Source organism: Sorghum bicolor, chromosome 1 (assembly GCF_000003195.3).
Source record: "Sorghum bicolor cultivar BTx623 chromosome 1, Sorghum_bicolor_NCBIv3, whole genome shotgun sequence".
Classification (NCBI taxonomy): domain Eukaryota; kingdom Viridiplantae; phylum Streptophyta; class Magnoliopsida; order Poales; family Poaceae; genus Sorghum; species Sorghum bicolor.
The window spans coordinates 62,943,690-62,958,915 of NC_012870.2; the positions used below are offsets into that span (position 1 = coordinate 62,943,690).

A 15,226-nucleotide genomic window follows, 5' to 3' on the forward strand; every position below is an offset into this window, starting at 1 on the left:
GTTTTTGCCAGAGCATACCGTTTGTTTGGTGAAGTTTCACTATGGACTTCTTAGGCCTTGTTTAGTTTGCAAAAATTTTCAAGATTTCCCGTCACATCGAATCTTTGGTCGCATGCATGGAGGATTAAATATAAATAAAAATAAAAACTAATTAAACAGTTTATCTGTAATTTGTGAGATGAATCTTTTGAGCCTAGTTACTTCGTGATTGGACAATGTTTGTCAAATAAAAACAAAAGTGCTATAGTAGCCAAAAACCACAAATTTTGCAAACTAAACAAGGCCTTAGTTCTCTGATGATTCCGGTGTGAGTATGTGTGTGTGGTGGGGGAGGGGGTAGTAGAATGGGGAGCAAGCGAGTTTGAAGTAATTTTGGTGAGGATTGAATAAGGAGTAGTGAGAAGTAACTTTTTAGCTTCCAACTCCTAGTATAAATAGAGAAGTGATTCTTATTTACCTCCAACATAATCCATGCAAATTTTTATTGTTTGGTTGAGGAGTGATTCTCTCAAAGAAGGTGCTCTATGGGCACTGTCAAATGGCCCCAGTAATTAAAGATAAAGATAGAGATAAAGAGTGAAAATACTATAATAAGTACACTCTAGGTATTCTCAACGATCATGTATTGTGGAATGTTTTCTCGTGGAGGCTAGGGACAAGTGTTATAGGATGAAGGGACTAGTTCAAAGTACAGGTGATCTCCAAAAATCTAAGCCTTTGAGGCCCCGAGAGAACCATAGCACTAGAAGTTCGTCGCCGAAGAAAGAGTAGGCCTTTGGGAAAGCCAATGAGGAACTTTATTAACTAAATATAAATATCATATATGAAAAAAAATCAATAATTCAATTATATTAAGAATGTAATATCACTTACTAAGCTACATAACGTAACCAAAAGTAACTAATTTTGAACATTTTGCAATGCTACTAAAATATATAATCATTTAGGTGAACCATTTTTATGCAAAAAGTACATGAACGACCCCCCCCCACACACACACAATAGGAGAGGGCATTGTTTTCTAATCCACCATAGTCAAGACGTAAACCAGATCTCTAACTTAAATTGGAGTTAGGTTTTGATCTAAACGATCTCCATACAACTATATCTTGGTAGATGTGATGTACCAAATGGGATCCCAATTTGATCTCTAACTCATTCAGTATTTTATCACAATGGGAAAATCACATTCTTAGAAAACCTAATGCAACTTAGCAACTAAATCTAAATACCTATGGATTATGGAGGATGTTACTACCTCGTTCGGAGCACTTAGGGAAGTGGATTCCCCTAAATGTTCTATCCTTCAAGTGAGGTTCTTTCGTGCTGGTATTCTAGAAGGTACCACTAGGGTTTGTAGTTTGGTTCTTGGGGGAACATAGGGAATAAAGATTGATAAACAATATACAATAAAATGTACTCATTTTGTCCACCAATATAAGCTATATTTCGAATATATGTTTCGAATATAGGGTACAAAGTTTGATGAAAGAATTGTAATATTGTTAGATGATACATCTAGAACATTTGTTTATTGTAAAAAAAAGAGAAGCTATAAATATTGGCTTTGTTTCGATCACTCATCGAATCACCAGATTATGTGTTATGTAATATTTTGAAAAAAATTTTATATCTACATTTAATTGTTCATAACCTTCATTCATAGTAAGTAATTGTCATAGTTGTGCTAAACACACCACAAATTATCATCCATCATTGTTTTTTACACTAATAGCCACTGATTACAGATAACAACATGAACAACTAATTATCACTAATAATTAAGGACAAACTATTTGAATCCCAATGCACCATATGTATGTTGTATGATAATGTCTGCACACCTTTGGGCATGGGCAATTGATTATTTTTTCCATTAATTTTTTAATCCTCAATTTGCACTGATGTGTCAACAACATGTAAGGTTGGTTTCATAGCAATTGATAATAGAAAAAAAGGAGAAACTATATGTGAAAGTCATCTAGTAGAGACCTTTAATTTGCTATTAAAATAGTCCCATCCATTCCGAATTATAAGACATTTTGGCTTTCTTGATATATTGCTTTATGCTTACTATATATCTAGACATAGCGCTTACTCTAAGTGCATAAGAAAAACTATGGAAAAAATAAAACACCATGTAATTTGGAACAAAGGGAGTAAGGCTGAGCTAAGGACTATTTTGGGCTTAAGGTAAGGCTCCGGGTTCGGCTTTTGCGGATTAGGCTTATTTTTTTAGGCCAGCGGCACATGAACATGTCTGAAAAGCATGGAATCACTACCCTAGCTCTTCTGTAATCACAATCAAATACACGCTCTGGTCCCAATTTTATATCACCAAAGTACGCCCAAGACAAAATATGATAGTTAATTGGCAGCATGTGCTTTCTTAAACTCAAAGCAAATCTGTCTATTCCATTTGCCACTAGTAGAATTTAGTGTAAGTACACGCTGCTGCAAGTAGCAGCATCCACACTAATTGCCAATTGTATACATCAAGTATGACTAGCGATGACATGCTAATCTCCTGCTATTTAAGCTTAATCCTCCCCTAGCCAGGGGACCAAACTACCTCACTCAATCTCTCTCTCTCACTCACTCACTCTGAGCTCTCACACTATCTAGCTCCCGATTGGCCTGGTGAGAACATACTCAAAACTGCCTCTCTCTGGGACCAACCAGAGAACCCCTGAATCTAAGTCCTATATATCGCCATAGCCCAGTGGCTTCTACTGCTCCCAACTGCATTTCTTTGCAACGTTGCTCAAGGTCGTCGTTGGTGGTGAATCTAACCTCACAGATTCTTGGAACCAGACATCGTCAATGGGGGTAAGTAAACATCACTGGCATTACTATAAGGAAGTTCAACAAGAACTGGGCTCATGACCAATCGCACGAACGAAAATTCTTACAGTTCTGTAATTCTCTTGGTTGTTGCATGGCTGGTTGCAGATCATCAACTGGATGCAGAACAGATTCCATGGGAAGACCGAGAACAGAATCTTTGACGGCGGCGCAACTGCCACCAGTTCATATAGAGGTAACTTGCACTTGCAGCTTGTGTTGTGTGATCACTGTTCAGCACTGGAGTGGAGCTGTTGCCGTGCTAAACGTGCGTACATTTCCTGCACTCGAGCTAGGCGCTGGAGCCCAAGAGAGACAAGAGACGATCATTCGTGAACCAGAGAAGCATCTCGACGCCGAGCCATGGCCTCAGGCGCCGGCGGGGCTCCTCTCCATCGGCACGCTCGGCAGCGAGGAGCCTCCGCCGCCGGCAGCGCAGGACCTGCCGGAGTTCACCGTGGAGGAGGTGAAGAAGCTCCAGGACGCGCTGGCCATGCTCCTGCGGCGCGCCAAGTCCAAGTCCAGCGCCCGCGGCTCCGCGGCCGGCGAGGACAGGCCGCCGCTGGACAGGTTCCTCAACTGCCCGTCCTGCCTGGAGGTGGACAGGCGGGTCCAGACGACGGCCAAGCACGGCGAGTGCGGCGGTGGCCAGGAAGGCGAAGGAGACCTCTCGCCGGACACCAAGATCATACTGACCAGGGCCAGAGACCTGCTCGACAGCGGCGGCGGCATCAAGCAGAGGTCGTTCAAGTTCCTGCTCAAGAAGATGTTCGCCTGCAATGGCGGCTTCTCGGCGGCGCCGCCTCGGAGCTTGAAGGACCCAGTGGAGTCAAGAATGGAGAAGGTATGCGTGTCACGTGTGCGAATGATCAATTCGACCATGTCTAGCTCTGCTTCATGCAACCATGTCTAGTCTAGCTAGTGTCTCTGAACAATGCCCTCTGGTGGACTATCTTTGCAGTTCTTCCGAACGGTGATCGGGAAGAAGATGAATGCCAGCTCGGGCAACAGGTCGTCAACGTCGAGGAAGTACTTCTTGGAGGATGGAACCAGCAAGGGGAAGAGGCGAGGTGCTCGTCGTTGTGGTTGCCAAGAGGAGGAGGAGGAGAGGGAAGAGAGCTGCAAATGGGACAGAACAGATTCTGAATGTAAGTTCATTATCCTGGAGTGCTACTCATCGATCACGATGTCACAATTCTGTGTCTGAAGATGAAATTCTCTCTTCTCTTTTTTCTTCTTGTGCAGTCATTGTTTTGGAGATATGAAAGTGACAATATCATGGTGGATTAGTGATGAGGCGACTAGAATCAAGAAAATGCCAATGGTCAAAGTCAATCAGGGGTCCTTGAGATGGAGAAACCAAATGCCCCCCTGCAAGCCAAGATATGAGTTGCTTGCACTGTGGAAACTGTCCAATCTTTCTTCTTCCTCTTTTTTTTTTCCTTTTTGGATGAGACAAGAATCTCATTCTCCCCCTATGTGGGCATGTAAATACATTTTGTGCCACGTATAGTTGGACTAGGTAAATTTTCAATAGTATTTTTATACAGTTCGGTTTTCATGTAGCCTTGGTAACCCAACAAAAATAGCCTATATACGAGTTCAATGGTTAATTTACACTCATCCCTATGCCTCACCATGTAATATACTCTCTTAGTCCTTATTTGGATGTAGTCGAATCGCACCAATCCACGTAGAATGTTGGCGTGGATTATAGTAGAATTTGAACTAAATTCCACTCAACACATGTGGATTAAGGTGAATTTGACACTATCTAAACAAGGCCTTAGTGGATTGTTTGAAATATAAAGGAATTTTGTTTGAGGAACGGTATTACTTTCTTATGTAAATATTTTTTTACATTCGCAAAAAAAAGAGTAAATATTTTTACATAATCTCTACTATAATTGAAAACTTCTCCAAGCTAATTCCTTCCTTCAAGATCAACGACTCGTAGCTAACTTACTATAAATGCAACGGCTAAGATTAAAAGTTTGATGAGGCTTCCACTCTCCCTCACCTATGCTCACGCGGCCCTCATGATCGCGTCGCCTGCCCTAGCCGCCGGCCCTACGACACTGTGCCCTCGCCAGTCATAGCCGCGGCCATGCCCACCTTGACTTATCGCCCGCCCACCGACGACCTCAATACATCGCACGTCAAAGAAAAAGACGATGATCGACGATTGTTGCCGTCTCCACCGTGATCCTTCAAGGAGAACTGGAGAAGGGCGTGGAGAGCAACGACTACAACATCCACGTCCTCGCGCCCTTGTGCTCGCTTGACGTGATGCCGGCGTCGCCGGTGTCTCCGTGGTCCACGCGATGCGGAGGCATGCAGGCAGGGAGGCCAGACTGTCGGATCGGCGACTGCCAGCTCCACGCAGGTAGATATACATCCATGTATATCTATATATATGTTCATCGATCTATAGATCTATCTATGCTTTATTCGCTTGCCCCTGCTGCATGTTTATAACCTGGCCGCCGCCGGCGTCCGTTGCTCCATCCATGTCCAGACGTATACGAGTGCACATACACGCCTGTTGCGAGTATGCAGCATTTGTGGACTTGATGAATTCTCTATGGCGGTTCTTCGCTGAAACCCAGAGGCGGCTGTTGAGGAGGTGAGCTTTTCTGCCATCCAAAAATTCTGAATCCAGATCTTCTAAGCTGCAAAGTGAGGATTCCATAGCAGAAATTTGGTTATGTAATTATGATCAGGTGATTATCAGATTCGGTAATTAGATAAGTGTTAGTTCTTCTCTTCTTCAGTTCTATAGCTAAGGCAGTTATTTCTAGATTGACACCTGAGTAATCATTGAATATCCCATGAATCATAGTGTTTTTTCTTATGTGCCTTTAGAACCCCAGATCTCCTCATCTGCTCTATTATTTTGTTTAATTGATTCTTGTCGTATGTTCACTACTTATGTAGATTGGTCTGGACAAAAGGTTCACATGGAAAAACCATTTTACTTTGGGGAACAGGTCTGTATTTAGCAATAGCATGAACCCTGCACTCCATGTTGCATGCTTGTGTATCGGCCGGTTTTGTTAGAAGTTTCAGTCGCACGGTAAATATTGATATTTCAGCTATTAATGATATGATTTTATTTGTTTGTATAAATTTAATTTTTAATATCCATAGGTCCATAACAACAACAAAATCTTCTCTCAAAAAAAATAACAACAACAAAATCACAGGTTGAAGTATTCTGATGACGACTTGAACTTGCTACTAAAGCTAAGCAAATGCTGAAGTCAGGAACTAGGCTGATTGTATACTAATGGTAATTCATCTCAGAAAGGTTTACCACAGTTTTTTTCTTAGATACCATTGAATAAAATTCTTTTAGAGACAGATGCACCTGATGCATTACTAAGATTGAACAATGTTTCTCTATCACCAGTCCCTGTTCATAGTTTAGATGCAGAGACTGAAAAGCATCATATAGATTCAGAGTCACAGGTTGCTAATGCATCAAATGAGTCCTTGAACCCTCTAGAAAATATCCATATCGTAAGTTTTTTTTTCTTGGATGGTCTTGTCTAAAATTTCTTTCTAGATGCTTTTTCTTGACTTATTTCGTTTAAGTGTTCATGTACTTTTTAAACAAGAAAGTAGTCTTCGAGGCTGTGTAATTTGAAAAGCATAATTGTATATTAATAATAATGAAGTCCTTGACAGTCTTGAAGCACAAAGAGATGTGCTTAAGACCCATAACAGGTACAATCTTCAATATGTATATTTTATCTTTATATCATACACCTGTCTGAAAATGTCTGAGTGAAGTTCTTATATGTTTTGTTGAATCTGGTTGTTTTTAGTTCTGTTGAATCTAAAGAAGTTCCTGAGAATTCTAACATGGAAGAGGCTATAACTGAGGCTAGGCGTGGACATTGGCCTATGCAACGGGCAAAGAAGGCGGGTGCGGCGTGGCGGCTGCTGGCGACGCTAGCTGATGTGCTACGGAGGTGACAGAGATGGAGACACGCCTGCGGTGGAGATGACCCACAATGGCGATGAACTAAGAAAATGTGAATGCTTACAGCCCCCATGGCGAGCTGCGTATGATGGCGAGCGACATTGGCCATCTGACGCAAGACAGTCCTTATCAATGTTAAGTTTGAAATTTAGGAAAAAAAAATAGAATCTGAGATAAAATTCATCTCAAAGATATAGCCGTAGCGTTAGCACGGGCAATATACTAGTGAGAATAATGGGCTCCTCAAATTTTATGGCTCTATTCTCTCAAGTCATTTTCTAGATTACGTGTATAAAAACTTGAATCATTAATTTAATTATCATATGTGCATTGAGGTTTAGCTTCTATAAATTGTACGGATAATATTGTCTTAAAGTTTATTATCATTTGATACTCCATTCATTTCTTCAGGCCGTGTGAGTGTGGGGGTGAAGGGCTTTAAGCTTCTAGCAGAGAGATTAAACTAGAGAAAATAAACCTGTGTGCTGGCATGGATTTCGTCCTCCCAAAATACCAGGCCTCGCAAACAGCGGCCATGCATCTTTCCATCTTGTAGAATTTTCCAGACGTACTATACCCAGAAAAAAAAAAATCAAAACCACTTACAATTTGAAAATGAAGGGAGGACTAGCCAAGGTCTTATTTAAATTCAGAGTGTAAAGACTGTTACTTTGGGGGTGTCACATGCGAGTATTCAAATATTAATAATAAAATAAATTACAGACGTTCTCGGTACTCTGCGAGACGAATTTATGAAACCTAATTAGTTCACCATTAGCACATATTTACTATAGCACTGCATTGTCAAATTATGGATTAATTATGCTTAAAAGATTCGTCTTACAAAGTAGTCATAATTTATATATTAGTTATTTTTAAGTCTATATTTAATACTCTATACATATGTCAAATATTTTATGGGATATGGAGTAAACTTTAGGAAGAGTAACTAAACAAGGTTTTTGGAGAAATTTTGGGAGTAGAATTTTACAATGCGGATGTCAATTCACTGTACAAGCTAGTACGGCAGCATCGATACTAGAGCAATTGGTGTTGCACTGTTGCCAGAAGAGGAAATCTGATTCCCATTGGCAATGGCATCGGAGGCAAGTTCCCGGCACTTCAGGTTTCAGGTTTGCCAAAAGGAGGGCAAACAAGTGCATCCCAAGCAACGGTTGTATACTTTATGGAATTAAAAAAAAAAACTCACACACATCGTGGCTATATCTGAGCCAAACATGGCTATGTATAATAACCATATACTAGTAAATTCCAGTCTAGTCAACGGGAACTCGAAGTGAAGCTTATCTTAGTCTATGATCAAGAGGCTGACCTGAGACCACATTGCAACTACCATTAATTATCTCAGTCACTTATTATACTTGCTTATTGTCTAAGGGCACTCCCAGTGCTAGAAACTAGATATAGTTTCTATACCCATTAATTTCTATAGACATTATATATAGAAACTATAGTCCCAATGGATAGTTTCTATAGAATATTTTTATATCCAATCACATTCATTCTCTTTCCATTCTTAGCCAATCATATCACTTCATGTCTTGGATTTTATGTAGACATGGTTTCTATCTTAGACCCAGTTTCTATGATTTTTAATCTCTCTCTCTTCAATAACTACATTGCCACATCAGCAAAATGCTTAGGTGGCACTGTAATTAATGCCTATAGAAATCACAATAGTTTCTGCATTGGGAGTGCTCTAAGGCCATCCTCAATAGGAGTTTCATGACACAGTTTCCAACACATCAATATTTTGGAAACAGTGCATGAGTTTCATGGGGATGAAACTCTCTCTACTCTCATGAAACTCTTATCATCTCTCTCTTCATTAATATAGCGCCACATCAGCATATTTAATGTGCATGAAACTCTAATGAAACTCCCATTGAGACTGGTCTAAGAAACAGAAATGTTCCTCATGATCCAGAGGCTTTAAGCCTTTAATGCTGCTCGAATCAGTTTCAACTTATGGACTCGTTAAATTAAAGCTTAGGGATACATGTCGGAAATTCTGTGGAGCTCCAGCTCCAGGACATTGCAAACGGAAGCTTAACGTACAAATAAGCCTCTGATAAATAGAGAAGGGCTCAAATTTGAGAAAACACACAACACAAGCACAAACTAAATCTCAAGCTAGGCCAAATTTTACAGCAACGAGGACACACGGTCCCGTGAACAAGATCCATTTGGGCCTTCCACGGCTGCTCCGGCCCAAATATAGCGCATGGGCCTGGTCTGCCTAGAGCGCTCGGCCCATGTTTAGGAGCGTGCCCTCAGTCCGTTCTGCGCCTCTTCCTAATCTACCGCGAGCGCCGGCGGCGGCTAGTGCTACTGCGAGGGGAGAGGAAGCGGAAAGGGCGGCGGCGGCGGCGGCGCTCGTGGTCAGAGATCCAACCTCCGGACCCGCGATGGGGCGGCGGATCCTCAACGACGCTCTGCGCACGATGGTCAACGCAGACCGGCGGGGGAACGCGACGGCGCTTCTCCAGCCCATCTCCGGCGTCATGGTCTCCTTCCTCAACATCATGAAGCACCGAGGTAGGTATTCCGCCGCTTACTAGGTAGCAGCCACAGCCTCCTTCCTTATCAGCTAGCATGCTGTCGCCTCTCCCCTTCCCCCAATCTCATCTCGTCGTCCGATTTACCAAGGAGCACACCAGGGTTTGATGCCGCTTCTAATTGATTTTTTGTTTTTGGTTTGTGGAGTCATCCCATGCTTCATAAGGTGATGCTTCGTAAGTTCATTCCATGAATTTTAAAGGAATCAACTCGTTCCTCATGCATATACTAATTATTAGCTTATGAGGAATGAGGTGGCGATGGATCACCTCATTCCATTCCACAAACCAAATACAAAAAGTGAGGAGTGGGAAGAAGATGAATCACCTCATTCCTCAAACCAAACACACCCAATAAGTCGTTTAACAGAGTAACCAATCCATTTCTAGGAGGAGCACATGTAATGTTGACTTGCGAGTGACGTGTTGCTAGGGGTTAAGGCGAAAAGGGAACTGATCCCCTCATGTTGACATCGAAGTTTGCTTCTTCAGTACTGTGTGTTCCTTATATGTCGATAGTTTATCACACCGCACCTCAGCTTGAAATTCAGGTCCAATGCGTGGGTTGGCAAGCGGCATTATGCACTTTGCCTTCATTTGTCAACAGAACTCAATGGGCACAAATTGACATCGAGTAATGGCTTATGCGTGCTGCCAGCAAGTTGATTTTCTAAAATTTTTAGCTGTACAGTTTGATGTTCTAAACAAATGGGCTTATGAATTTTGTTCATGCTTTGCAGGGTATATCAAAAACTTCGAGGTCATTGATCCGCACAGAGTTGGGAAAATTAATGTGGAGCTTCATGGACGTATTAAAGATTGCAAAGCTCTTACTTACAGGCAAGACCTCAGAGCTAAGGAAATAGAACAATACAGAGTTCGGATGCTCCCAACGCGGCAGGTATTTTGTTTACTCATATCTATGGACATTACATGTCCTGTTGGTTCCTTTATTCTTTTTATTTTATTGGCTTCCTCGAAAAAGTACTACAATCTCTGTTTCAGTTTTGACTTGGAAGTTGGGCAAAAGCACATAATCTGATAGTGTCATGTCAGAGTCAGACAACTAACTGATATGGCTGCCTATTGTGTATGCTGTTTTTGATACTCCATGCAATGTGCTATCCAGTATGCTAGTTTTGCATATAATCCTATCACCCTTGGATGATTATATCCTCCCAGTTTAGTTCCAGAACTGGAGCATACTCCATTCAGATTTTCCTCACCTGTTCCCATACAATGTGCTGTACAGTTGGGTAGGTGTGTATATAAACCTATACTTGGACCTTTATGTCGGCTCAGATTAGCTGTAGATCTGGAGCATACATTTGACATGTAGTCAACATGGTATCACTAACACATTTCCTGTTTATTTGGTCTGATTTTCTTTGCAGTGGGGCTATGTTGTGATTACTACTCCAAATGGTGTTTTGGATCATGAGGAAGCAATCAGGCAGAACGTGGGTGGGCAGGTCCTTGGTTATTTCCATTGATTGACAAGGAGCACCATTTTCTAATCCTGAATGAGGCAACGGGTTGTGCCCATCTGGCATTATTACACTGTTGTTATTACTGAACCCATTCTGTTTGCATTTGGGAGCTGTTTTGCTTTCGTTCATGGCCATGCAAGAAATGAAATAACATGTTAAAAGTACGGCTTACAACACTAGGAAAATTGTTAAACAGAAACACAGAAAGTTTCTTTTGAACTGATTTCTAGTAAATCTGTTCTGCACCACATATTCAGAGGTACAAGGGTGTTGCTAAATTGAGATTCTATGATCCTGCTACGAAAGCATAGCTCAGTCCTTGTCAGGTTGTCATGATAGCTTTCCTGAGACCTTTCCTGCAGGGAGCGTTGAGCACACATTGGTAGTTTGGTCAGTGTCTGAGCTGTGTTTCAGATCTTATTTGCAGCACTGCTTGTAGCCTCTTTTTGTTTAGAAAAATAATATTGATGGATCTGTTTGATGAATGGTGAATGTGACAGATGTCTGAAAGAAACCAATGTCGCTGGTTTTGTAGAGTAGCTGTAAATGTGTTCAATGTATTGGCTGGGTTACCATGTGAATGTGTTGTCTGGATACGAACTTGTCATTTTTTTTATTATACGAACTTTTTATTCTTGGTGTGATGCTGTGCACTGCATGCTGGAGTTGTTCTCCTGGGAATTTCCATGAATTTGTGTGGTTACCACTTACCAGGTAGATGTTATGTTGTTGATTGATGCTTAAATAATAAAATAAATTGGCTGCGTGTAACTTGGTGGATATTTTTTTTTCACCCCCGGAGGAACTGAACTTGCATCTAAAAAATTACCCAAGTTGAATACTGGTGTTCTTCTTGGCTAACATTTCTATTTAGAGTTGAAGAAGAAAGGGACAGACGTGCTGCTTGAAGAAACCAGGCGACAAGCGCCTAGAGTTAGGTATCTGAATCCACAGGGGTTCACAGTTCACTAGCCTAGACTTTATAAATTATATACCTACATTCTAGTCAATGGAAACTCAAAAATAACTCTTTAGACTAGGCTGCTCCGAGATCACATTGTACCATTAACTCAATCATTACATTCTCTGGCTCCAGCACCATGCTAATACGATCAGGCTCCTAGTTCATTTCACGATAGAGAGAAGACTACTATGAGCTACAAGAAGTTTGCCAAATAGACCATTATACTTGCTCCTTGTCTGATAAATAGGACTTCCCATGATTGTGAAGATTTATTAGGATAAGTTTGTTTAAAAATCCTGTGTAAAACTCTAATGTCTGTAACTAATTACAAAACATTTGTGCTGTTGAGCATTTTTTTTAAAAGTCAAACCAATGGGCACCAAGCAGCACTGCAGGCATGGAGCACATGCTGCTCACAAGTATGCTGCCTACAGACGACCTAGCAACAATTGTAAGAACTATCAAGCAAACCAAATTGCAAATTGTACATGGGCTGTACATTTCTTATACACCTAGTGCCAAATTATCACAAAAAATGCAATAAAGATTTCCAAACTAAGTTCCCAAGTTAACATCGGCTCTGAAGGCTTCCTTTATACATAACTCGAGCAACGTTCCACAGAAACATCCAACACAAATCATCTTTCAGGCAACAAATGCAGTCATTTTTACAGCAAACCAGTCCAAAGGAAAACACATATAATTCCTGGTATCTATCATGAGCGGTGCAGAAAGTAATGAGAACTAGAATAAGGTACTCCACTTCACTTTGGTTCCTTCATGATCCAGTTTTCTGCAACAAAATAATCTCATCAGTATTCCAGCAGAAGTCCAAAACTAGATTCAGATAGAATATCAGTGGTGATCCTTGTCATAAATTCACAAAATTAGAGCGAAGGATCTGTAAGACAACCTAATAAACTTCGCAGATGCTATTGTATTGATAAGTAACAAAGAAACTAAGGCAGCATACAGAACTGAATAACAGACTGGCTATGGGTAGCTCTAGAATCAAGCAGTACACAACTACCGTGCCTACTGCTAGGAACTATTTAAACCACTAAGGATTGGCAAGATCGATGACTCAACTGAACAAGACAAACACAAATACACAATCCCACTAGCAGTCTAGCACATACAGATGCATTAAGAACAGTCCATTGGAGTACATTACTTAATCCAACGGAAAACGTTCATGATGTGCATACAGCCTAGCGAAGTACTTAGAGAAAAAAAATGCAAAACAAAATGATGACTGAGGCCCCGGTGCAGCTGTAAGATCTTAACAGTAGTACCAATCATCTTTCTCCAAAGGTTGGCTATCGGCATGTCTATTGGCCACTTTGGCCAAACTAGTCATCCACCAAAAAGAAAAGGTGGAGTATGTGGTTTCAGATCCCAAGTCTCAGAACTCATACCAATGGCATTAATGCTGCTTGAATCAGCTTCGACTTATGGACTTCTTAAAGCTTAGAAAGACATGTGGGAGATTATGTGGAACTGTCACTGAATGTTTAAGGCCCATTCAAACCAGAGCAGAGAAAACAAAGATTCAACCCAAAGATATGGGGCTCCTGGCCCTTGGAAACAGAAGCTAACGTACAAAGAAGCCTCTGGCAAATGTGTTATTGGCTAAGTGGAGAGGGGTTCAAATTTGAGAGAACAGACAAACAAGCCCAAACTGAATCTAAAGCTAGGACAAATATGCTCCTAAACTATTGGTTGTGTGAGCTTATTCAGTTCACAGCCATATAAATTGTCAGGAAACTACTGGCCTGTATCTGAATAATAATAATGACTAGTCAACTACTGGTCTGTATCTGAATAATAATAATGACTGCCATAAAAGGATAAAATAAGTAATTAAACAGGGTGCCTCATTCTAGACACAAACAATGTCCAAGACAACTTACAGATTTTGTTGAAGGCTACAATGTCACAGCTTTGGATGTACTCATTGGCAGGTTCAGTGCAGAGATGATCCTCTATCAGACTGTCGACAGAAACAAGGTCATCCACAATGGTCATCATAATTTGCATCTTCTTGATGCCATATCCAACTGGAACAAGTTTTGCTGCAAAAGATGGGATCTCAAGTTTAGAAAAGAAAGAAACCAAATTTAACAAGACATGAGAAGTTTTGTTAGCACTTATTTGAGAAGTAGAATATTATGGAAGAAAAGAGTGGCATACATGCACCCCAGAGCAGTCCCTCCATCTTCACACTTCTAACAGCTTCCTCTAGCTTTTGCATTTCAGTTTCATCGTCCCATGGCTTGACATCCAGAAGAATTGACGACTTCCCAGCTAAAATAAGAGAAGGTCACAGTTAGCAATAAAATTTCTCAGATCATATAACCTAACTTCAACAATTTGCTTAATGGCTAAATGAGCGTATATGCAACTGAATGCAATAAAAGCATTCATTAAATGATATGAGGGTGCAAATTTGGCTAAAAGGTTAGCTGATTTTTGCACCCAACTGCATGAAGTTTTAGAGATACTAATTATAGTTAGAGATCACAAGGCCACAGGCTTCCTTATTCTAGTTCTTTTCAATGTAAGGAACCCGATAAATAAGGACAGACATACACTCTTTCTTCTTGCCGGAAGCCTTAACAGCTGCTGCACGTGCATCCGTTGCTGCATGCTCTTCTTCGGTCTCCTTACCAAATAGGTCAACATCATCATCTTCATCAACCGCCGGTGCCTGAAATTACAGCCTGCCTCAGACAGGGGAGATGGAAATAAATTGTTACATAGTAACCATATGAAATTGCTCATTGTCCGTACGTATCACAAAATTGTCTGTCAATTCAGTATAGAGCCTGAAAACAAACAGTTAATTTGACCACCAAAACAATAGCTATATAGCCGCTCTGTAACCTTTTGTTCAGCAACTCCAGGAGCTGAAGACACAGAACAAGTTGCCTCAACCCTGACACCATTACCCTCTGCTGTGATTCCACTGCATTATCAAATAAGTGTACCCTTAGGCACATGATAGAAGAAATGAAACTGCAGGTCTGGATATCAACGGTAGCTCAAGTACACACCAGGACCTTAGGAGAGCACTGATATGATCATACCACCTCGTAACATTGACATAGCTTGATGGGGGAGAAGATGAAAGTGCAGGGAAGACAGCCATGTCATCCTTTGAAGCTTGGTACCTAAATCACGTGAGATATAATAGAATGCAAGCCCAAAGCCCAATTGAGGCAAATATGACAAATCCAGCAACGATTGATCAACACGCGTTATAAATCACATACGCAGTCATGTAACTGCGGGTGAGAAGGTGGTCATTAAGCTTTTGGAGGCCGGCCTTGGAGTTGACATTTGACAAAACTACCGCCAT

At 41.0% G+C, this 15,226-nt stretch overlaps 3 protein-coding genes and 1 long non-coding RNA gene across 4 annotated transcripts; 3 read left to right on the plus strand and 1 right to left on the minus strand.

The window, feature by feature from the left end:
• Positions 2,485-4,555, plus strand: LOC8077060. The gene is made up of 5 exons (XM_002465109.2): positions 2,485-2,829; positions 2,953-3,040; positions 3,141-3,688; positions 3,806-3,992; positions 4,090-4,555. The coding sequence occupies exons 1-5, from the start codon at positions 2,824-2,826 to the stop codon at positions 4,107-4,109; spliced, it is 849 nt and encodes a 282-aa protein (XP_002465154.1). The 5' UTR covers positions 2,485-2,823; the 3' UTR covers positions 4,110-4,555.
• On the plus strand, positions 4,984-7,180 carry LOC110431964. Its single transcript, XR_002449421.1, has 3 exons — positions 4,984-5,230; positions 5,363-5,470; positions 5,782-7,180. It is a non-coding gene; the product is annotated as an uncharacterized LOC110431964 (long non-coding RNA).
• Positions 9,141-11,520, plus strand: LOC8080429 (40S ribosomal protein S15a-5). Its single transcript, XM_002465111.2, has 3 exons — positions 9,141-9,391; positions 10,152-10,312; positions 10,806-11,520. The coding sequence occupies exons 1-3, from the start codon at positions 9,262-9,264 to the stop codon at positions 10,902-10,904; spliced, it is 390 nt and encodes a 129-aa protein (XP_002465156.1). The 5' UTR covers positions 9,141-9,261; the 3' UTR covers positions 10,905-11,520.
• On the minus strand, positions 12,413-15,226 carry LOC8080430 (elongation factor 1-delta 2). Its single transcript, XM_002467661.2, has 7 exons — positions 15,141-15,226; positions 14,922-15,038; positions 14,752-14,833; positions 14,458-14,575; positions 14,059-14,172; positions 13,779-13,940; positions 12,413-12,658 (listed from the first exon to the last, which is right to left on the minus strand). Coding segments are annotated over exons 1-7 (681 nt in total). The 3' UTR covers positions 12,413-12,656.